Source organism: Gaeumannomyces tritici (genome assembly GCF_000145635.1).
Source record: "Gaeumannomyces tritici R3-111a-1 unplaced genomic scaffold supercont2.1, whole genome shotgun sequence".
In the NCBI taxonomy this organism is placed as follows: Eukaryota; Fungi; Ascomycota; class Sordariomycetes; order Magnaporthales; family Magnaporthaceae; genus Gaeumannomyces; species Gaeumannomyces tritici.
The window spans coordinates 6,798,266-6,818,106 of record NW_008804545.1 but is presented as its reverse complement, the minus strand read 5'-3'; the positions used below and the strand labels follow the sequence as shown (position 1 = coordinate 6,818,106).

Here is a 19,841-nt window from a genome sequence, read left to right as displayed (position 1 = left end):
GGTGCCGGCTGCGCCGTGGGCGTCGCGCTCGCCACGGCGCTGTTCCTGGCCGCTTCGGCTTTTATCTGAACACGATGAGTTGACGTTTTTTTTCCCTTGCGTCTCTTCTCTCATTCTCTTTTTCACCCCTTATTTATTTCTCCACTTGTCCATTTTCTCTTGTTCCCTTTTGCATAGCTAGATACGGCGTTTTGGGACTTTATATCTGGTGTATTTACTTATTAGATGGCTTGGGAACAAAAACTGGCGCTGGGTTGGATACATTGCTTGGCTGCATTTTACGGCGCAAGAGATGGCTTTTCTTTTCTCTTCTTTTCTCTACAGAGGTGTGCGTTTCAGCCCGCTGCCTCTGTTTTGGTTTCCTTGTACTTCTACGATACCCTGAATCATTCTCTTGTTACCCTTTGCCTCCTTTCTTTGCTTATCTTGGTGTTTGTTTTCTTTCGTCTTCCCGTACCCTCTGCAACTTGCTCTTCTCTAGGTGGCTGCTAACCTCACAGCCCAGCAGTTTCTGGTGGCCTGCATGTCCTGCAGCAACGGTAGGCTCCAGCACACCGACAAGGCATATTCAGTCTTGTGAATAGCTCGTGCCAGGAGATTCCCACCCCGGGTTCTCTCCATCCGGCCAATGCCCGCGACCACGTTGGAGTATTCACCACATTGCCATCCGTGTGGCATCAACTTGTGACACAGAAGTTGCGCGGCGAGAGACAACGGATCCACCGCTCTTATTAGTGCTCCCAGAAAGAATGTCGCGCCTCCATAACGAGAAGACTACATTGGCCCGCGTGGCAGCTCACTCTGGGCCAGGTATCCCCTTTTCCTCTCCTATCTTTTCTACAGTTTCCCAAGTCTGGCGTTACGGAGGGTATTTCTAGCCGAAATATACCCCTAAGATCGGAAATCTGGGACTAGTGTCCGAGAAGACCAAGGCTCACAATCTTGGGCCTGCTGAGAAAGCTTCGTTGATATGGCGCTAGCTACGTGTTCCCGCCTAGAGTTCCTGACACTCTTGTCCTGTGCCCGTTTTTCGTCCTCCATTGTTCCGCAAAACAGCAAACCAGAGCAATCTGTTGACTAATAACACAAATGAATGGTGTGCCTTCCTTAAAAGGTATGCTGCCATGGTGATGCCATGGTGGTGGAAGATTCCTCTGTACACCGCCCGATCCCTCTCAGTCGGGTTGTCAAGCGCTCCTCCCTAGCCAGAGCTTCCCGCAGGCCAGAAGGCCTTCCATTTCAGACACAAAGAACGGAAAACCAAACTTCGGAATTGTCGACATATTGACGAAAAACCCCTAATTTGTTCCGTGGATCCATCTCTCACGATGGGGTTGAGGGTCCGACGAGTCTTCAAGATGTGCAATCTCGTCAGTCTTGATAGAATGGAAGGTATCTTCCATTACCTCGCGTGTCTGGCTGCCGGGAAGAAACTCTCCGGCCTTGCTAGGGTGGAGCCGGTTACTGAGAAACACATAGCGAAGCGCGATCTGCGATTGGTCAAGGGTGCTGTCCTCTGCGTGTGGTCTGTTGGACCAGGCGTTGTTAATGTCAAGTCCGAACCCTGCTATAACACCCCTGACCTCTGCGCCGAACACCAATTCGGGTTGGCCCTTGGAGCCTGCGAAGATGCTCCTGGGCCACGGCCGGAATGGGTAGCCCTTCTGGTAGTAAAGGGATGATGTCTCGAAAGAGCCCGCGAAGGAGATTCCTGATGCCCCACCTGGCCTCCGCCGAAGGCCATCCACAACTAGGGGGAAGATATTGTAGGCCGGAGTGGCGTGGAAGACTGACAGACCCGAGGTCTGCCTCTTCTGGAATGCAGCCTCCCGCTCGAGGGTCGAGTTTAGGAGGATGAATTGGGTGGCGGGCTCAATCCCCGCATCCTCGGTGATGTACTTTACGGTTGCGGCGGATGACGCCGACACCAGACATCCTTGGAATTCGGTTGCGAGCCAGGAAAGCAATGCCTCGCGTTCTTGGCGGGCTCGGGCAGTGCTAAAGTTGACGACGCTCCTGGGTATTGAGGAGTCGTCCATGGCGGGGAAATATTTGACGGCCCGGTTCACTCCAGCCCAGCTCAGCGTGGAAGGTCTTGCCACCGACTCGGGAGGGCTACAGCAGCAGGAGTAGACGCAGCCCAGCAGGAAGTCGAGGACGCGGTAGTCCACCAGCAGCGGCGAGACGCGCACCGCGAGCGGGATCTCCTCCCTCATCCGGACCTTGCACGGGGCCGAGCAGGGGGTCGGGCGCCAGAGCTTGACGCCGCCGCCGAAGCTCTTGTCGCACACGGCGCACGCCCTGCCCGGGTCGGAGCGCACGACGCGCACGACCAGGTCGGCGGCCTTGGTCTCGGAAAAGCCCCTGTGCGACAGCCGCCCCTTTTTCCACGCCGCGGCGTGCAGCCTCTTGCTGACCGAGTATATGAGGAAGTTGTCGAGGGCCTCGCAGCCGTGGTTGGCCTCGGACCACTCCTCGCCGGTGCTGCACCAGTCCCGATTCCGCTTCCACGGCCGCCGCCGCTCGTCGTCGCCGGTGCTGTTGGGCACGAGGCGGACGCTGAAGCACTCGAGCGCCGCCGCCGCCGCCGCCCCGTCCCCGCCGCCGTCCCCGTCGCCCGGGCCGGGCCTGCGGAAGCGCAGGCACACCTCGACCAAGAGGCCGGCGGGGTCTGGCTTGAGGCCCCACGTTGGGGTCTCGAACTCGGGCGGGGGCGGGATGGTGGTGCTGTGGTAGATGGTGCGGCCGGCGGCGCGGGCTGCCCTGCCGCCGTCGTTCTTGCGCTGACTCTTGGCTTTCCCGTCCGCCGTCGCGCCGCCCTCGGTGTCATCGTGGCCGCGGCCGTCCGGGCTGGGCGAGTGGCGCCGCTTCCTGTTCGCCGGCGTCGTCGGCTGCCGGGCCGCATCCGGGGCGGCGGCGATGGCGCCCGTGGCAGCCCCTCCCTGCTTCCTCTGGTCGGCGTCTTCGAGAGCCTTTTTGAGACGCGCTCGCCTGCCGACCAGCTTCTTGACCAACCGCTCCTTGTCAGGCATGGCTGCCCCCGAGCCCGCGCAGATGGCGGTTGCGGGCGAGGCGGGTGAGTGGTGGAGGGGATGTTGCTGCTGATCGATGCTGCTTGTGTGTAGTTGGTCCTCGGACTGCTGGGTAGATAGCCTGGGACCGCTGTGGTAAGGGTTGGTGATGAAGGAAGATGGAGTGGCAAGTAACAGCGGGGACACCAGTAGGAATATATAGTCTTGCGGCGGCTGCTTCTGACGGCATGGAGAACATCGCCGCCTTGCAAAGAAGAGTACCGATCAGGCGCTTCTCCGGGGCTCGCTAGGCTTAGTCTTGCCCTAGACTGCCCGCTTGGAGGAACCCCACGAGGGGGATTTAGCTCTGAAAGCTACCAGATCCCTTGCTAGGAGCTCCACAACAGGCAGACGGCACCTAGCAGGAGACTTCATATGCTGCCAGGGCCGCATATCAAAAGCCAGGAAGCTGAAACTGACATGCAAGAAGCCGGAAGACCCATGAACACACTATTTGCTGATAAAGAGTAACAAAACCTAATTAGAACCCTAGTATACCCAGTAGTTTTACTTGTAGGGAGAGCGTAACTTTTGGCATGGGAAGGGGGTTGTTCGCCTGTCTCTAGGGAGTATATATCGCCGAGGTTGCATGCAACCCAGGCTTCGCGTCCATCATGTACTCAACCCAAGTTGGCACGATATTGTAATCTTATTTGCTAATAACAAATTCTGTATCAGTTTGCGTTCTAGCTCGAAATGGTGCGGGCAGGATGTGCAGTTGGCAGGGCTGGAAATATAGCATGTCGATCATCATGGTGGAGGCTCCCCTATTTCGAGCAACATTGCAGCGACGGTTGCGCATAAAGTCCACAACAGACATGTTAATGTTCTATCTGTTGGAATTACACTTGGTAACTGCTCTTGCATGCTATGTCCCATAATCAGCGTTAAAAAAACAGCCTCCCATGAACGCCATGCCCATTTGTATTTCGATGCTTTATCTTCATATCCAGACTAACAACATTAAATCCCACATATCTACCAGGCCCAGCCGCGGGCCTTGGCCCTAAGCCTGCCAGCCCCGGCCGGGGCAGCGGCCGGGGCGCCGGCACCGGCACCGGCGGCGCCGACGACAAAGTCGACGCAGCTCTCGTACGTCTGCTTGGCGCCGGTGCCGAACCAGAACCACTGCAGGACGCACTGGCCGGCAACGGCGCACTTGCCGGCGGGCAGGTCGGCGGGGAAGGTGACGTCAAAGGCCGTGTTGTTGGCGGGCAGCACCGCCAGGCTCTCGTCGGCGTACGTGTCGAAGACGATGAGGGGCTGGCCCAGGACCCTGTTGGTGGCCGTCTCGACGACCGAGACGTTGCAAGGCCCTTCGTGCGGAATGGGCAGGATGGCCGTCATCTTGATGACCTGACCCGGCGCGAAGGTCTGCACGCGCGCCTTGTTGTCGTCGAACTGCGCGCCGCGGCAGAGGAATGGGTTGCCTGTTTTGGGGGAGGAATATGTCTCGGTTAGCTGGCCCGGCTTGGCAGGGTGTGTGTGGTTGGAGGGCTTGGCGGTAGATTATCTCTTGGCCGAGCGTGGGGGGAAAAAGGAAAGGCAACATACAAGTCGCAGGCACGGTTCCCAGGTTCTCGATCGGGGTGGTGCCGTCGGCGAGGACGGTGCTGACGGCGGCCTGACCGCAGGCCCTGGCCATGGCCGGCCCGGGGAGCCTTGCGGCGGGCGAGGTCAAGTTTCCGTGCGCGGAAACCTGCGCGGCCAGGAAGGAGAAGACAGCAAGCTTAGTCCACATCTTGGCGGTTGTGTATGTGTCGGTGTCACGAGGACGGAAAGAAGAAACAAAGGGTTGGGCGACAAAGGTCCGGCTGAAGAAGAGAAAGAAGAGGCGATAAAAAGAGTGACCGGCACTGATGTTTGGGAAAAAAAGGAAACCTGCTACGGGGAATAGGCAGGTGTCGAAGAAGTGAAGTGAAGAAACGGGCTTGCCTGCGTAAGAAGAGACGAGCAAAGGATCGGATCCTAGAGCTCAAGACGGGACAAAGCTCACATTTATGAAAATCACGAGTCTCGGTGCACCTGTCAAGCACCCCCAAGAGCCGGGGGTGGACTGAGAAACAAGAGCGGAGCCTCCCCTGCGCGGGTATGCGAGGGCGGCCCCTAGCAGCAGCTCGAGATGGGATGGTGGTGGGGGCGCGGCTCCCCCAATCTTGGGCTTTGAGGGTCGTTTTGGGATCGGGACCAAGCGCCTGCGAGCGGTCCGCGCGCGGGACAAAACGCAACGACCGGAAGGGCGGGCTTTCGTGGGTTTACGCCCCATTTCGATGCAGGCTCGCGTTTGAGCGTCGTCGGATCGCCGGATCGCACAGGAGCCGCCGCCTGTCGTGTCCACCCCCCACCTGGGGGTCCTTGTTTGCCAGGCCCTGTCCCGACGGCAAGAACTGAGCGGCAAAAAGTCAAGAGGGGATAGGGATTTTTAAAGGTGGAGGTGCCACACAAGCTTCTTTGAGTCAAGTTGAGCCCCCATATCGTCCCATCATCCCATGTTGGTTAAATGCTCGCCCCGTGAGCTTCCCGGCATTGCATCACATCACATTTGACGCCTTACCTAGCTAGGTACGCCAAACCCTTGGTGTTAGCCCTTGAAAGATGGGGGTACTGTGTACATGACATAGTCGCTTGGTCGCTGGCGCGGAGCGCTCTCAGCCATCTTGGCAGGCGCGCGCTCGTTTGGGATCGGCGAAGCCGAGCACCGGGCCAATCGGGAGTTTTAACCGGGGGTCGCAGGCGCGGCTGCTGGCAGCCCGTGGAAACGGGATTGATGTACCTTTTTTTTTTTTAATTTTTTTTAAAAAAAAGATTTGACGGGCTTGGCAGCGTCATTTAGACTTTGTGTCGATCCTTGTCTTGTCCCCTTTTTTTGTCACAAAACCTCACCCTTGACCAGTCTTGTTCCACCATCACCAACGTTTTTGCCTGTCGCGATTTTGTGAGAACGCTTGCCAAGGCTCTGGTCTATTTCCTATTCTCGGTATCCTGCCTTTTTTTTCAGCATCCAAAATATCCGTTATGACTGACATACACCCAGGCCGTCAAGCGATATAGCCTACCCACACACGAGGTCCGAGGGACGACGGAGGAAAACAAATACAAAGGGAGAGGGAGATGGCAGCGAACAGTGTCCCGATACAAAAATACAAAGCTTTATTCAGTTGGGCAAGTTACAGGTTGCTCTCCCGCACGTGCTTCTCGTTGACGAGCACGTAGCGGTACCTGGCCTTGCCCTCCTCCAAGTCGACAATGACCTGGTTCGCGTCGGCCAGGGGCCTGGTCTGGACCATGGGCTTGATGTTGTGCTTGACAGCGAACTCAAGCATCTCCTTGATCCGGGCCGGGGTGCCGATGAGGCTGCCGCCTATCTTGATATTGTTGGTGATGAGGATGAAGGCGCTGACGGCCGGCAGGACGCCGCCCTCGGGGACGCCGACGTTGATGAGGGTGCCGCCAGGCTTTAGCAGGCCCAGGTAGTCGTTGAGCGGCATGCCGCCGGTCGAGACGGTGCAGATGACGAGGTCGAGCGTGCGCCGGTTGTGCTTTGCCCAGCCCTCGTCCTCGGCCGTCGCGATGTAGGCGTCGGCGCCCATGGCCAGCACCTCGTCGCGCTTGCTCCGGCGCCGCGAGATGCCCACCACCTTGTCGGCGCCCAGCTTCTTGGCGAACATGACGGCGAAGTGGCCGATGCCGCCGATGCCGACGACGCCGACCGACTTGCCAGGCCCGCACCCGTTGTCGCGCAGGGGCGTCCAGACGGCGACGCCCCCGCACAGCATGGGCGCCGCGTGCTCGGACGCGAGGCCGTCGGGTATCTTGATGACGAAGTTGCCGTTCGTGCGGTTGTAGTCGGCGTAGCCGCCGTACGACTTGCCCTCGCCGTCCGGGTACGTGCTCCCGTACGTGTTGACCATCTGCCCGGGCGTCGAGCAAAACACGTACTTGCCGCTCGAGCACTCGGGGCAGTCGTCGCGCATGCAGCTGCGCGCCTGCGCCCCGACCCCGACGCGGTCGCCCACCTTGATGTCCTTGACCTTGTCGCCCACGCGCACGGCGCGCCCGACGATCTCATGGCCGACGCAGCAGGCTGTTTTTGCGGTCGCAGTTAGCAAAGTCTGTCCGGTCTCCTTGGGCCTGCGGGTCTGCGGGGGAAAACGGGACATGGGCAATGGCTTTCGTCACGTACGGTACTTGGTGGGGAACCACGCAGAGCCCAGGACGTGCGCGTCGGAGCCGCACACGCCGCAGTGCGTGATCCGGATGTCGACGTCGTCCTCGGTCCACTTCTTGGGCTCGAACTGACCCCATTCCATCTTGCCCTTGGCCGCCTCGGGGCCCTTACCGAGCCACCCCTCGAAGGTGTAGTCCTTGGGAGCGGCCATTTTGGTTCAGACGTCTACTTACTGGGTATGGGTGGGTTGGCGGCTTGAAGATCAGAGCAGGCGTGTGGGGAAGATATCGGCTGCAGGGTAGAGATGTTGAGGAATGGCCGTCTCAAGATCGAAACAGATTGAAGCGAAATAGCAGCAGCAGCGACAGACGACACAAGAGGGAGACGCGAGTGCTCCATTTATACCACGGCGGTCCATCTCCAGGGAACCATGCAGATGCGCGGCTCCATCGCTGTCACGACGTACCAACGAACACAAGAGGAGGAAACAACCTGGGCCCGCCAGAGCCCCTCTAGCTAGCCATGGCGTACAAGTGTTGGCCACGGCAGAGCCACGGTCGGTGGCACCGCGGCCCGGAAAACTCCAGTCCATTCTGTCAGCGGGTTCCATGTCCGCTAGCGGGCCCCCCTCCCGGAGGGGTAGGGACTTCAAGCCAGGGCGGCCGGTCCACCAGTTGTTTGCAATCAACACCTAAGTCCGGGTTCCCACTCGGAGCTTCCCTCTCCCTCGGAAGTTACTGTATGAGAGAGCCTGTGAGGGCTTGGGTAATCGCCGGGGACATGCCGGCCACTGCGAGTGGGCGCGGCAGAGAGAGGCCGCAAGCTCATGCGAGCCCATGACATGGCGGCAGATGGAGGCGGCAACAGCAAAGGCTTTTTTTGGTGTTGAACGCCTACCTGTTGTCGTCTGCTCGACGGTGTGCCCGAAACGGGTAGCCCCCGTCTGCACTGCGACCTTTGAGCCATCCTATAACTGTCAGCTGAGGCTGGCAGACCGCTCGCTTATCGACTCCGACCTGCTGCATCCGGCCGGCCAGCTAGCCAACCTCAGACCGTGACCACGTTTTCCCCCGCCGCCCGACTGCATTCTTCACCTTTCCTTTTCGGGACAAGGGTCAAAGAAAAAACGGGGGTCTGGGTCTTTGCTGCCGAGGCAAGGAGCGGGCTGTGGCGGGGCCAGAGGAGGAGAAAAAAACTTTGTGATTAGAAAATAACACTTGAAGCCGAAAGCCGATTTCCAGCGTTCAGACCCAAGTACGCACGAGCTGGACCTCCGGGCCAGCCTTGTCCCCTGGGTGCCTCGCCCTACGTAATCTCACCAACCAATGGGGAATCCCAGGCTCCCCTCAAGGCCAAGAAAATGGACGCATATTGCGTCCATTTTGGATGCCGACAGCCTTAACCCCGATCACACCACGTTTTCCTTTTTTTTTTTCCCCAAACTAACTCGTCACAGCAGAGCCGCGTTTTCCGGACGCCGCGTACCGGGAAAACGTGTCGCATCGTTTCTCGCTGTGGGTTCAGGGCGCGGACTGGAATCACCGGGGCCATATGGTCACATCAAAGTTTGGTGATAAGAGACCGCAGCCAGGTGCTACCAATGAATGCGCCTGGCCTTTCATCTGCTTCTTGCCTGGCCCCCTCAAGAAAATGCAACCTCGGCATTGCTCGGCCACGACGGCAGCATACATACCGTACAGACAATTGGGGCCTACCCTGGCTAGAGATACCCGAGTCAGGCTCGGCATCGGGCGGACCCGTCCTGCCGAAACTCACTGCTGGGCGCCCTCCACTTGATGACTGCTGCACAACAGGGTGAAAGAGCACTGATCACTGACAGCGCGGTGAAACATCACTGATCACTCGGGTGCGTCGGTAAGCAGACGACGAGTAATCGATTATCTCGCACTTCATGTACATAATCCAGTGATATTAAAGAGTGACGAGACAGTAATCATCCCACTCCGAAGGCCTGCATCATAAATCCTGCCGTAGCTAGCCCCGGTTGGCAATCACAGGCCCCCAACGTACAACCGACACGATCCCCAGACAGGACAAACGAAAACCCCGACGACATTCATCGTCATCATCACCACCACCCCACATCCCATCTAATGCCACGAGCCGGCCGGGGGCCCAAACGTCCCGCCCTTGGGGATGGGCAGCAGCACGCACGCCTTGCCCTCGCAGCCCTGCGAGACGACGTCGGTGCCCCACCAGGCCGGCATCTCGACATCGCTCCACTGCAGCGCGAAGAAGATGACGATGGCGGCGATGGCCACGCCCGACGAGAAGGCGGCCGAGAGGATGAAGTTGTACTTTGACCAAAAGGCCAGGTGCCGGTTCTTGATCCAGATCCACGACACCCAGGCGATGGGCACCGCGGGGAGCTGGTAGCTGAGGTTGTACGGCGCCATGCTGAGGGCGCCGTATAGCATGGCCACGGGGTGCACCTGGCGCAGCCACCGCGACTTGCGGAACCGGCGCTGCAGGAGCCAGAAGATGATGGGCACCACAAAGCCGAGTGGGAAGCCGATGAGGGCGCCCGAATACTGGCCGGTGATGCCCCAGACCTTCTTGGGGCCGATGGTGCCCCAGAGCACCGAGGCGGTGAAGAAGGTGTTGATGCCCGGGCACGTGAAGCGGTTGGGCGCGTCGGGCGTGCAGACACCCGGGATCTGGTTCATCTGGAAGTTGAGCACGCCCGTGCACACAAACGTCGACACGAGCGTCGCGATCATCTGCGCCCAAAAGGTGACGCGCGGCGGGATCTTGACGTAGTGCGCCAGCTTGAGGTCGTTTGCGAACCAGACGGCGTGCGCGCACGTCACGTAGCCGTACGACTTGAAGAAGTTCATGGCCAGCGCGTTGCCTTCCACCCACGAGCCGCCGATGAACTCGGCGATCACGTTGAGCGTCACCTCGATGCCCGTCATGGCCTTGACGATGCCCACGGGCACCACGAAGACGAGGCAGAGCGCGAGGCCGTAAAAGACGGTGCCCGGGCTCGTGAAGGTCTCGTAGCCCGCGATGCCGCCCATGCCGAAGGCGATGGACGCCACGAGCACGCAGAGGTACCACCACTCGGGTGCCTCCTTGTACTTGCTCATGAGCCGGTTGTGCACGTCCTGGTACTGGGCCGTCGACTCCTCCTCGCCCTCCTTCTTCTTCTGGAACGACCGCCACAGGCTCTTGAAGCCCATCTTGACCTCGTACCGGTGGTACAGCCCAATGTACACGAGCGTGGCCGGGTAGATGGCAAAGAAGAAGATGTAGATGCAGATGTTGCCGGCCGAGAGGAAGGCCATCGAGTACGCCTCGTACTTGGCAGCGTCGAAGATGCCGCGCTTGTCGATGGCCCGCGACACATTGAACAGCTTGCCCGTGTTGTCAAAGACGCGGTTCGAGTTGATGGGCAGCGATGCCGTGTACCACGTGTTGGTGTACCACACGCTCAGAATCACCATGGCGCTCACCAACATGCCCAGCGTCTTGTTGAGCGTCGAGAAGAAGGGGACCATCAGCGGGTCCGTGTTGTCGAACAGGAGCGTATTCCAGTCAAAGGTCGACACCGGGTTGATGCCCAGCCCGTTGTTGAACCCGACGACAGAGTTGAGCTTGGTGTTGGTGGGCGCGATCCACGACATCCAGCTGAAGACGGAGAGCGCAGGGAAGATGAACTGCGGGAACCAGAAGTAGACAAACATGCCGCCAAACGCCATCAGGAAGAAGCGGTACCGGGACATCCTCCACCAGGTGCGGAACGGTCCCTCGACCTTGGCGTTGGCCGTGTCATGGAAGGCCGTGTTCAGCGCGATCGTCACGAGGGAAGCCGGCCAGACGCAGAAGGACGGGTAGACAAGGAACCGCCGCGTGAGACCCGCCAGCCCGTAGCCGATGAAGTTGGTGGACAGCGCGATGAGGATTTGGTACGAGAACTGCCCGGCGTACGACTGGTTGAAGTAGGCGGCTGTGGAGGTGCAAGCACGTTAGCCGGCCATCACGCGCGTGCGTCGCATCTGCCAAGGGGACCGGGAGAACCTACGGAGATATTGACTCCAGATGATGTTGTTGGTGTACGGGGTTTGGTATGCGACGTTGGCCATGATGGTGATCAACATGTGCTCCTTCTTGTTGAAGGGCGCCGGGTTCAGGCTGATCCTCGACCCGAAGAGTGTGACGCCCCAGTCGGGCACCGTCTTCTCCCACAGTTTGCCCACGGGGTAGGAAAGCAGCTGGGCAACGTTGGCCAGGACCGTGATCGTAGGCTGTCTGATGGAGAAGAGCTGGTTGATGAACGCCAGCAGCATCGAGAAGAAAAGGCCAATGACCCAGGCCCGGACTGTGGAGACTGGGATAGTCGGGTCATCATGGTTGTCGACAACAGCTCGCACCTCGGCGTACGGGCTGTTGTTGGTGATGAGAGCCGCCTCGAGCTTCATCTCGGTAATGAGCTCCTCGTGCTTGTCCGGGTTCGTGAAGACATCCCCATTGGCTGCGAGACGACGTGTCAGTTAATGCGCATTAGCCTGAAAATCTGTGCTATCAGGCTCCGACGGGGCATGGCAGGAGGACAGGAGACATACAGATAAACTCCCGAATACGCTCGATGACGGTAAAAGGAAAGTTGGGGTCGTCATTGTGGACCTTCAAGACATCTGCCATGATCTATGGAGTATCAGAGGGACTATTGGTCAATAACGATATACAAAGATACATGACACGGCACAGAGCAGGGGATCAGGGGATGGGCTGAGGGATCTTGACTCACGGTATGAACCTCCTCCAAAGACATATGTGCCGCAATTGCCTTGGCCTCAACGAGGTCACCCTCCGTCGCATTCAAGACACTGAGTACGAAGAACAGTGTCAGTGGGCGGCAAGCTCCTAGCGCCAACAGCGCGCACGGGGGAGGGGTTTGTTACGCACTCGTCCACGCGCTGGTTGACAGGCACATCGTCCATTGACGTGTTGGAGGTTGCCTGTGGGTTGTTGTTAATATCAACAGCACATAAGTTGGTGAGACCGCTCTTGTTCCTGCATCTTACCTCAAAGGCTGGACCCTTCTTCTCCCCGAGGACTCCCCCGGTGGGAGCAACCCCAGCCGGGGGAGTCGCCTTCTCGACTTCGGTCGGAGCCGACATTGTCACTGCTCTCTAGCCACGACAGTACGTCTGTGAGTTACAGACTGTGCCTCTGCTGGGCGGCGAGGCGAGGCGGGTGTGCGGACGAGACAGGGAAGGGATGGACAGACGCGAACGCATTTTCGAGAGGGGAGTGCACAGAGGACATATATAAGCTTCGCGGGATAAGGCGACTCGTTGCCACCGTGACCTTTCAGGTGGAAATGGCCCCTAGACTTCCCCTACCTGCCATCTCGATGCTCCTTCCTTGTCCATCCCCGGCACACACCATCGTACCAGAACCGAGGACCATTAGCCACGCACCGTGGTGCTGGACATGGAGCAAGATAGTGGATTGGCCACCGAAACACGGCCTCCTTCCTATCTGGGTCGAAATTGGCCATGTCGTGGGCATGGACTCGGCCAGGGTGTCCGAGTCGCATCTCCCCGCAGAGATAGACGGCTGAGACGGTAGGTGATGGGGACATCCCTGTCTCCTTTATGGACTGCTACCCCACGAGCTGCAGGGTGCGCCCGGGTCGACGATAGAGTGCTGACAGTGCACTAGAAACAAACACCCAGCTCCCGCCCTTGCGAAGAGATCCAGAGACTCGGACCAGGCGCGAGCAGTTAGCAGCAGCCATCACCCAGACTCCAAGACCGTCCTATGCTCTAGAGCCCTTATCGGCGCAGGGCTAGGTAGGATGCGGAGAATGCGGAGGATGCCGGATGTGCGTGTTCCGTATAGGAGTATGGTGGCTCAAGATGAGACAAATAGTATCACGTACAAAGAGGGGCAGCCGCGCTCAGGCGAAAGGGGGGTTCGCGTCTCCTGGAGAAGATTATGGGCCAGGCAGTTTTTGGTTATTTAGCCGTTTCGGTGACGACGTGGGTCCCCACGGCTAGGGGGGAGACAAGCAATGGGGCGAGCGGGGTGTTAATATTATTAGACTTCTCAAGCAATAAAGCCAAGGCCTCGAGCCTCGTAGGGACGGGGCCAGGTGCTCACCACGCTCGCACGAGGCCGAGGATCGGGGGTTTTGCGCGGCTCAGTACCAAAGGGCCATGGGAGACTCGCGAACAAGCTTTGGATAAGCATTCGGCGATCCTCAGCCGAGCCCTTGGCGAACATCCACTCTCGTGGGCTCAGCTCATGCAGCGCTGCTATGCCCAAACTGGCAGTTGGACTTGCGCGTTGCACCGCGCCGGCGACGATGCGACCACATGCCATACCCAACGACTCGGTGCCCTCCGTATTGCAACTATCTTGCGCGATCATGCGCTGACGGGGTTGCCATCGTCTGTCCCACGTCGCCATCTCCATCTTCGGGTGGGACTCCGCGGAGCTCGCACCACATTGGGCCCCCTTTTCTTCTGCTTTTTATTCCCACCCCCTCTGTTGACCTCGCTGGACATGGTCTTGACAGGCCTGGACTCCTCGCGAGCGTGGGGACGACATGTGATCTCGCGCAGACCTGGAATGGCATTGGCGCAAGAGATATGGCATGCCCAGTCGATGGCGGGGCCTGTTGATGTCAGGGGGGTTTTTTTTTGTGCAACGAAAGCTCATCCTGGTGGCTGGGCCCCCTCACGGTGTGTGGCTGGGCCAAATTCTTGGGCCCTCTGGTCTGCGGCGAGCGCGATCTGTCAGTGCTCTGTCAAAGCGGACAGCAGCATTCCAGCAGATTCCCGTAACCGGCCGAAAGACTGGCTTCCGTGACGTCAAGAAGGCGGGAAATAATGCGTACAAAATGCAATAAATACAAACACAAGCATCGGAATGGAATTCAAGGGACTGATGTGTTGGCTCAAGGGAACAACCCATCGAAGGAGACCCCTCAGAGCACGGATATGGTACGTAGATAGATTCAATCTGGAATAAAAATAATTGAATCGCCGAGGAAACGAACCTAATGAGGCCGAGCGTAAAACTATGATGTATTTCTAATCGAGACCCAAGTGCAAACGGAGCATTGAGCTGAACTGGAGATGGAAACGCGTCCATTGCTCGTTTGTGGCTGCTCACGTGCTGCTGTAACCGCGAGCCAGGATCTGGATGCCACGCTGAGCTGTCCTGCGCCTGCAGAAATCAATAACTCGCTTCGTCTGGCAAATCGGGAGCGCAGGAGCAACGGGGAGATTCCATGGTGTTGTTGCCGTCATTGGTTGCAGATCCCAGGCCAAGGGCGGCTGCCACCAGCACGCTCCTGCCAGAAATAGACGAGGTGATCACTCCACTCTTTTAGCCCAACCCAACCCAGATTGAAATCGCACATCGCCACCACTTACGCTCGTCCATTTGGAAGCGGTTTTGGGCAGCGATCGATGCTGCAGTCAAGGCTTGCCTTTGCTTGATCGCTCAGCTTGTTTGCACATGAAGAGACCACCCATCGTCGTCGATTGACCGCATCAACACCACCACGCCCATTGCTCGTCCATGAAGCTCTAGCTGGTGTTACAGCGCGCGCGGAAACGAAGTTCGACAACTGAATTCCTTGCTATAGCCCGAGAGAGGAGCACGGGTGTCCATGGTACGCCCCGCCCCGCAAGACCGTCAGCCCTGAGATTCGGGAAGCCGCTGACTCCACCGCCGCTTGCGCTCCATGGCCGTCCAGTCTCGACCTCACGCTCCCGATCCAAATTCGCTCGGCGCACTTTTGCTCTAACATGCCGCGGCCGACACCGCCGGCCGATGTTGCTGCCGCCAACCAATATCTTGGGGTCTTGGGGGGTAGACGCCGGCCGTCATGGATAACAACCACGCCTGCCGCCGCCTCGAATCTCCGCACCAAACGAACGTTTGACCAAGCACTACCACCAGATTTGCCCCGGTCACTGCCACCTTCTTCCGACAGCCTCGCACAGCAACAATCAATTCAGTGAGTTTGAGCCTTGCATTTCCCCCCTCTCCACCCCCCTCTGCCTCTCTCCGTGCCCCTCTCCGCCTCTCTCTCGGCGACTTTGTTCATACTCCCCGCACCTTTGAAACACCCAGACCGCGTTGGCGACCGCGTCTGACGCCCACGGACTCTCGCGGTCCCAACCACGGCGCAATTCTTGAAGGACTGGCTCTGGTCACCACATCCCGCTGACCATGCATCCAGCCCCAATGTTCTCCCGTCCCCAGCACCTAGCGACGAACCGAGTCCCACGGCCACGATCCCACAGGACAGCGCCAACCAGAACCCACTGTCGGACGAGGCGCCGCCACAGAGCATGCTGACCCCCGGTTCGGCGCCGGATGCCCTCCATAGCACACCGGTGACCGAGACCAGGCTACCTGCTCCAGCTGGCTTGGCCGCTCTCGACAACCAGGCGTTGAACATCGGACATGGCAGCCCACCGGGGCCAGCGACGGTGCTCGTCTCAGAGACCTCGGGGTTCTGGATTCCGCCAGCTGCCGCAAACGCGCCCGACACGTCTCCCGTCTCTGTCAACGTTGCGTCCCCCCAGACGCCTCAACCATTTATGTTGTCGAATGGGGCCTCGTCCAACATTCCGCCATCAGCCATGTCTCCGGCACCGAGGACGCCAGGTCAATCTCCCCAGGTGCAGACCGGTAACCTGCCTAAGAAGCGGCGTGTCGGGTTAGTCAATATCCGCGTCCTTCTCCACGCGGCCGATAAGTGTGTCCGCGCTCGGTCTGTTGTCTGCTAACGCATAAGTAACCACTCGTAGTTCAACCGCAAATCCCTTTTCCGAGGACCTAAAAATGTACCTCGCGGCAAAAATACAAAGTATGCCCCAAGGCCTCGCTCGCTCGAGGATGATATTGGTGTCCGACGCGTATCAAAAAAGCGATTTGGCCTTCCTCCATATCCACCAAACTTACTGCGCCTGGTCGCAAGGTGAACTGGCGACACTCACCGAGAAGCGCGGGATACCATGGTCCACGGTCGATAAGGCTTTCGAAATCCTGAAGAAGATTCTTAAGGACAATCTGACACTCTCGGCCGACAGTCTCAGATATTTCACTGCGGTCCCTGGACCGCTGGAAGCGGCCATCACAAAGCCATGGCTCAGTTTTGTCGAGAGCATGGCCAACCAGTGGGAGAATACCGTCTACGTGGCCTTCTCCCAGAAGCGTCCCCTGTTGGTCAGCGAAATGATTTGCTTTCTGGGGTGCCGATCCATCGTTATGCAGAAGCTCCTGTTCACAGCGAATAGGAGAAGCCTCGGCATCATAGATGATGCCGGGTTGGGCGCGACGATAGATGCCGTGTTCGCCCAGGATCAGCGCTGGGCCATGAGCACACCCGATTTTCAAGTCGGGAACAGCCAAGGTTTAACATGGCAGTACTTGGAAAGCAGGAGTCAGAGACTCGTTGGTCAGTATCAAGCCTGCGTGATGGCGGCGAACACCGCGATCGCCGCGAACACCGCGAACACCGCGAACACCGCGAACATCGTGAACACCGCGAACAACTCGAATCAGACCTTTGCTAGCCAGGATAGCTCGACATCTTGGGCCCCTTGGTCGACCTCACCGGCCGCCAGCTTACCCCAGGTCCTTCAGTCCCCGAACCCATTCGGCACGCAGCGCCAGCAACATCAGCAGCAGCAGCAGCAGCAGCAGCAGCAGCAGCCCACGCAACCAGCAGCGTATCCCGATGGGGCGCACAGGCAGCAGAACACACGGGCATCGGTAATGGGTACAGGAATGGAGAGCATGACTGGCACCAGTTACGCGACCCAGGCGCCACTGATGCTGCCGCAAACGATGAGCCCCGGCATCCATGGCGGCGTGCATCCAAACGCCACGCAACAGCAGTCTTCGGCGCAGACATCACAAAACTTCCCCGTGGGCCAGCAGTTTTCTCGAGCACCAGGGTTTGCTGTCCAGGCTCCACCACCGATCTTCAGCCCATACACTACGCAAGCGCCGACACCATCGCGACACCCACATCACCAACAGCTGATACAGGAATATCGTCGCCAATCGCTGCCCCTGGCGCAGGCAGCATCTCCCACTACCACGGTCCCGTCGAATGGCCATATGCTTCCACCTGCATCCAATGTTGTTTTCCCCAGCCAGCTCCAGGGTGCCTCCGCGCATACGGTGGTGACTGCCATGCCGAATATAGTGCCCAGCAATGGTGACACGTATGGTCGCGTCTATCAAGCTTATCAAGCTCGCCACGCGGCACCTGCCCCTGTAGGGCCCCCTTCGGCTCCAATTAATCGGGAAACCCCTCTGCTCCCGCCTGTGGGAGAGCTTATACCAAGGCACGAGCACTCCCACGATCAGTACCACGAGAGCTCCATGAACATGACGCTGCACCAGGTGCACTTGCGAAGCCCCGTCAGGACGAATCGGGTTCTCACCGGCAAACGGGAGACTCCACAACGTCATTATCAGTTCGTCAACGGATTCGCCGTCGCCCCTGTGGTGGTGGCCAGCTCCAGTCACGGTATCACTGAGCTTGACTTCGACGTCGATATTGAGACGATATCGCGACTTTCCAAGCCCGTCCCACAGCAAGGGCGCGACCCGCAAGTCCCAGTTCACGAGTATGAAGACGGCACGCTGCGCATGCGACTGCGATGCTGCAAAATTGACAGCGCCACAGCAGACCTGTCCCAGTCGGCATGGGCTAGTCTCGAGACTTCGTGGCCGGCGCACATCTTCATGGTGCTCAACGGCAGGACGGGTCTGACGCCGAAGCGGAAGCCGCACTATGGCAAGGATCTCCCTGCCGAGCTCACATCGCATATCGGCTGCGGGAAGAACCAAGTCAAGATCGCGCTCGCAATGCACCAGGCGCCCCTGGAGTACTTTGCGGTGGCGGTGGAGACGATTGTTACAAAGAGCCATTCGTCTCTTTGGAACCAGACCCGCAACCACCAAGTTACACCTCGAGAGAAGACATTGGAGGTGATTCGGAAGCGAACCAGCAGCAGCAGCAACAACGACAACGACGACGATGGCATCATGATTGTGACTGAGGAACTACCTATCGATCTCGCAGATCCGTTTTCGGCCGTTTTGTTTGAGACGCCCGTCCGAGGCGCCAATTGCACACACCTGGAGTGCTTCGACTTGAAGCTTTGGCTCGAGACGCGCGAGCGCAAGCCCGCCTACAAGTGCATCTCGCACAAGGCAGATACCTGTGACGCGACGTGCCGCTGGCAAATTTCGGAACCGACTCTAGTGGACAAGTGGCGGTGCCCAATCAAGAGCTGTTCGGGCGACGCTCGTCCATGCAGCCTGGTGGTGGACGGCTTTTTGCTCGAGGTGCGCCAGAAACTCGAGTCCGCCGGCCGGCTGGACGTGCGAAGCATCCGTGTTTCGGCAGACGGGTCCTGGAAGCCGGTTCCGGAAAGGCGCGAGAAGGTCGATGACCATGACGACTCGGGCAGCGACGACGATCTCAAAGGCAAGCACGTGCTGGGCCGGCGGAGCAAGAGCAAGAGCGGACCAAGCAGAGCGTCCTCGACTAGTAGCGTCTATCCGGATGTTCGCGCTCTCCATGGGCCGCCAGAAATCATCGATCTCACCTGAGTGGACAGCCGAATACAGAGTCCGCATCATCACGGTCATATAGCTGGACATTCATCCTTCCCTCCCCACCACCTCCATACAGACACGACATCCACATACCTTGTTATCCTTTTTCTCTTTTGGTTCATATTTGGGCGTTTGGTTATCAGCATATACACATGGTCACGTCGCGACGGGACTCGCGGCTACGGATGGATGATAGGAAAAGGCGCCTCAAGGGAAGCATGGGCGTTTCCCCTCTTTTTTCTGGAACTATTGTTCCCATAGTAATCAGGTCCTTGATATCTGGCGTCATTTTCTTTATCGTCTTCGGGTCTGGAGCTTGGAATCGCATCGCAGGTGCACATCGAGCGTTGTCTTGCGGCGTTATTTTCTCAGCTGGGTTGCTGTGTCCCTTGAGAGGGCACAGGTAGAGGCGAGAAATGGTGGAAAGTAGGGAGTCGTGACCGATGAGCCATGTGGTAGGCACTGGGCACGCCACTCACTGGGACTGCCTCCCGCATATACCCCCTGTTTTGCACTGTACGGATGGTGTTTGTTCGGGACGTTGCGCCAGCCAGGTACTTGCCTCGGTCCTATCTAGGTACTTAGCTACCAAGGTAAACAGCAAGCAATGGGCGCTGCGACAATTTATGGAAATGGGACGGGGGACTACGAAATGAACAAGTTTGGGGGCAGGTTGATGTTGCCCAAGGCGCGATGCTGAAGCCATTAACTACCTGGGGGTTCCACCTTCTTGACCCCTTCCTAAGGAGAGGGACACAAAACCCCCATTATCCACTAAACCTCCACTACGCTTTTTGTAAATGAATTTAGTGCACACAATAAAAAAGCAAATGTAATTTAGAAAGCAGTTTTAAAACAAGCGCGTTAATAAATAAATAAATAAATAAATAAATAAATAAATAAATAAATAAATAAATAAATAAATAAATAAATAAATAAATAAATAAATAAATAAATAAATAAATGTCACG

At 58.1% G+C, this 19,841-nt stretch overlaps 6 protein-coding genes across 6 annotated transcripts; 1 reads left to right on the top strand and 5 right to left on the bottom strand.

Annotated features, from left to right (window-relative positions):
- Window positions 1–1,298: 1,298 nt before the first annotated feature.
- Window positions 1,299–3,032, bottom strand: GGTG_02148 (hypothetical protein; the record flags this gene model as incomplete). Its single annotated transcript, XM_009219919.1, has 1 exon — window positions 1,299–3,032. The coding sequence occupies one exon, from the start codon at window positions 3,030–3,032 to the stop codon at window positions 1,299–1,301; it is 1,734 nt and encodes a 577-aa protein (XP_009218183.1).
- Window positions 3,033–3,868: 836 nt separating this feature from the next.
- On the bottom strand, window positions 3,869–5,638 carry GGTG_02147 (hypothetical protein). Its single transcript, XM_009219918.1, has 2 exons — window positions 4,626–5,638; window positions 3,869–4,501 (listed from the first exon to the last, which is right to left on the bottom strand). Exons 1-2 carry the CDS (start codon window positions 4,810–4,812, stop codon window positions 4,050–4,052), a joined length of 639 nt encoding a protein of 212 aa, XP_009218182.1. The 5' UTR covers window positions 4,813–5,638; the 3' UTR covers window positions 3,869–4,049.
- Window positions 5,639–5,871: 233 nt separating this feature from the next.
- GGTG_02146 (NADP-dependent alcohol dehydrogenase 6) lies at window positions 5,872–7,651 on the bottom strand. Its single transcript, XM_009219917.1, has 2 exons — window positions 7,255–7,651; window positions 5,872–7,155 (listed from the first exon to the last, which is right to left on the bottom strand). Exons 1-2 carry the CDS (start codon window positions 7,448–7,450, stop codon window positions 6,239–6,241), a joined length of 1,113 nt encoding a protein of 370 aa, XP_009218181.1. The 5' UTR covers window positions 7,451–7,651; the 3' UTR covers window positions 5,872–6,238.
- Window positions 7,652–9,350: 1,699 nt separating this feature from the next.
- On the bottom strand, window positions 9,351–12,383 carry GGTG_02145 (oligopeptide transporter 2; the record flags this gene model as incomplete). Its single annotated transcript, XM_009219916.1, has 6 exons — window positions 9,351–11,209; window positions 11,285–11,734; window positions 11,826–11,907; window positions 12,011–12,089; window positions 12,169–12,221; window positions 12,288–12,383. The coding sequence occupies 6 exons, from the start codon at window positions 12,381–12,383 to the stop codon at window positions 9,351–9,353; spliced, it is 2,619 nt and encodes an 872-aa protein (XP_009218180.1).
- Window positions 12,384–13,317: 934 nt separating this feature from the next.
- Window positions 13,318–13,686, bottom strand: GGTG_02144 (hypothetical protein; the record flags this gene model as incomplete). Its single annotated transcript, XM_009219915.1, has 1 exon — window positions 13,318–13,686. The coding sequence occupies one exon, from the start codon at window positions 13,684–13,686 to the stop codon at window positions 13,318–13,320; it is 369 nt and encodes a 122-aa protein (XP_009218179.1).
- An 880-nt stretch (window positions 13,687–14,566) lies between these two features.
- Window positions 14,567–19,764, top strand: GGTG_02143 (hypothetical protein). The gene is made up of 4 exons (XM_009219914.1): window positions 14,567–14,893; window positions 14,978–15,241; window positions 15,467–15,949; window positions 16,041–19,764. Exons 2-4 carry the CDS (start codon window positions 15,030–15,032, stop codon window positions 18,862–18,864), a joined length of 3,519 nt encoding a protein of 1,172 aa, XP_009218178.1. The 5' UTR covers window positions 14,567–14,893; window positions 14,978–15,029; the 3' UTR covers window positions 18,865–19,764.
- Window positions 19,765–19,841: the final 77 nt, after the last annotated feature.

What these genes read in the sequence shown, in the direction of transcription:
- GGTG_02146 (XM_009219917.1), bottom strand. Translation starts at nt 7,450, where the DNA reads ATGGCCGCTCCCAAGGACTACACCTTCGAGGGGTGGCTCGGTAAGGGC. An exon ending in GTGGTTCCCCACCAAGTACC is followed by an intron (nt 7,156 to 7,254) that starts GTACGTGACGAA and finishes CCGCAAAAACAG; the next exon opens with CCTGCTGCGTCGGCCATGAG.
- GGTG_02147 (XM_009219918.1), bottom strand. Translation starts at nt 4,812, where the DNA reads ATGTGGACTAAGCTTGCTGTCTTCTCCTTCCTGGCCGCGCAGGTTTCC. An exon ending in GGGAACCGTGCCTGCGACTT is followed by an intron (nt 4,502 to 4,625) that starts GTATGTTGCCTT and finishes CCCCCAAAACAG; the next exon opens with GCAACCCATTCCTCTGCCGC.
- GGTG_02143 (XM_009219914.1), top strand. Translation starts at nt 15,030, where the DNA reads ATGCCGCGGCCGACACCGCCGGCCGATGTTGCTGCCGCCAACCAATAT. An exon ending in GCACAGCAACAATCAATTCA is followed by an intron (nt 15,242 to 15,466) that starts GTGAGTTTGAGC and finishes CCATGCATCCAG; the next exon opens with CCCCAATGTTCTCCCGTCCC. An exon ending in CCTAAGAAGCGGCGTGTCGG is followed by an intron (nt 15,950 to 16,040) that starts GTTAGTCAATAT and finishes AACCACTCGTAG; the next exon opens with TTCAACCGCAAATCCCTTTT.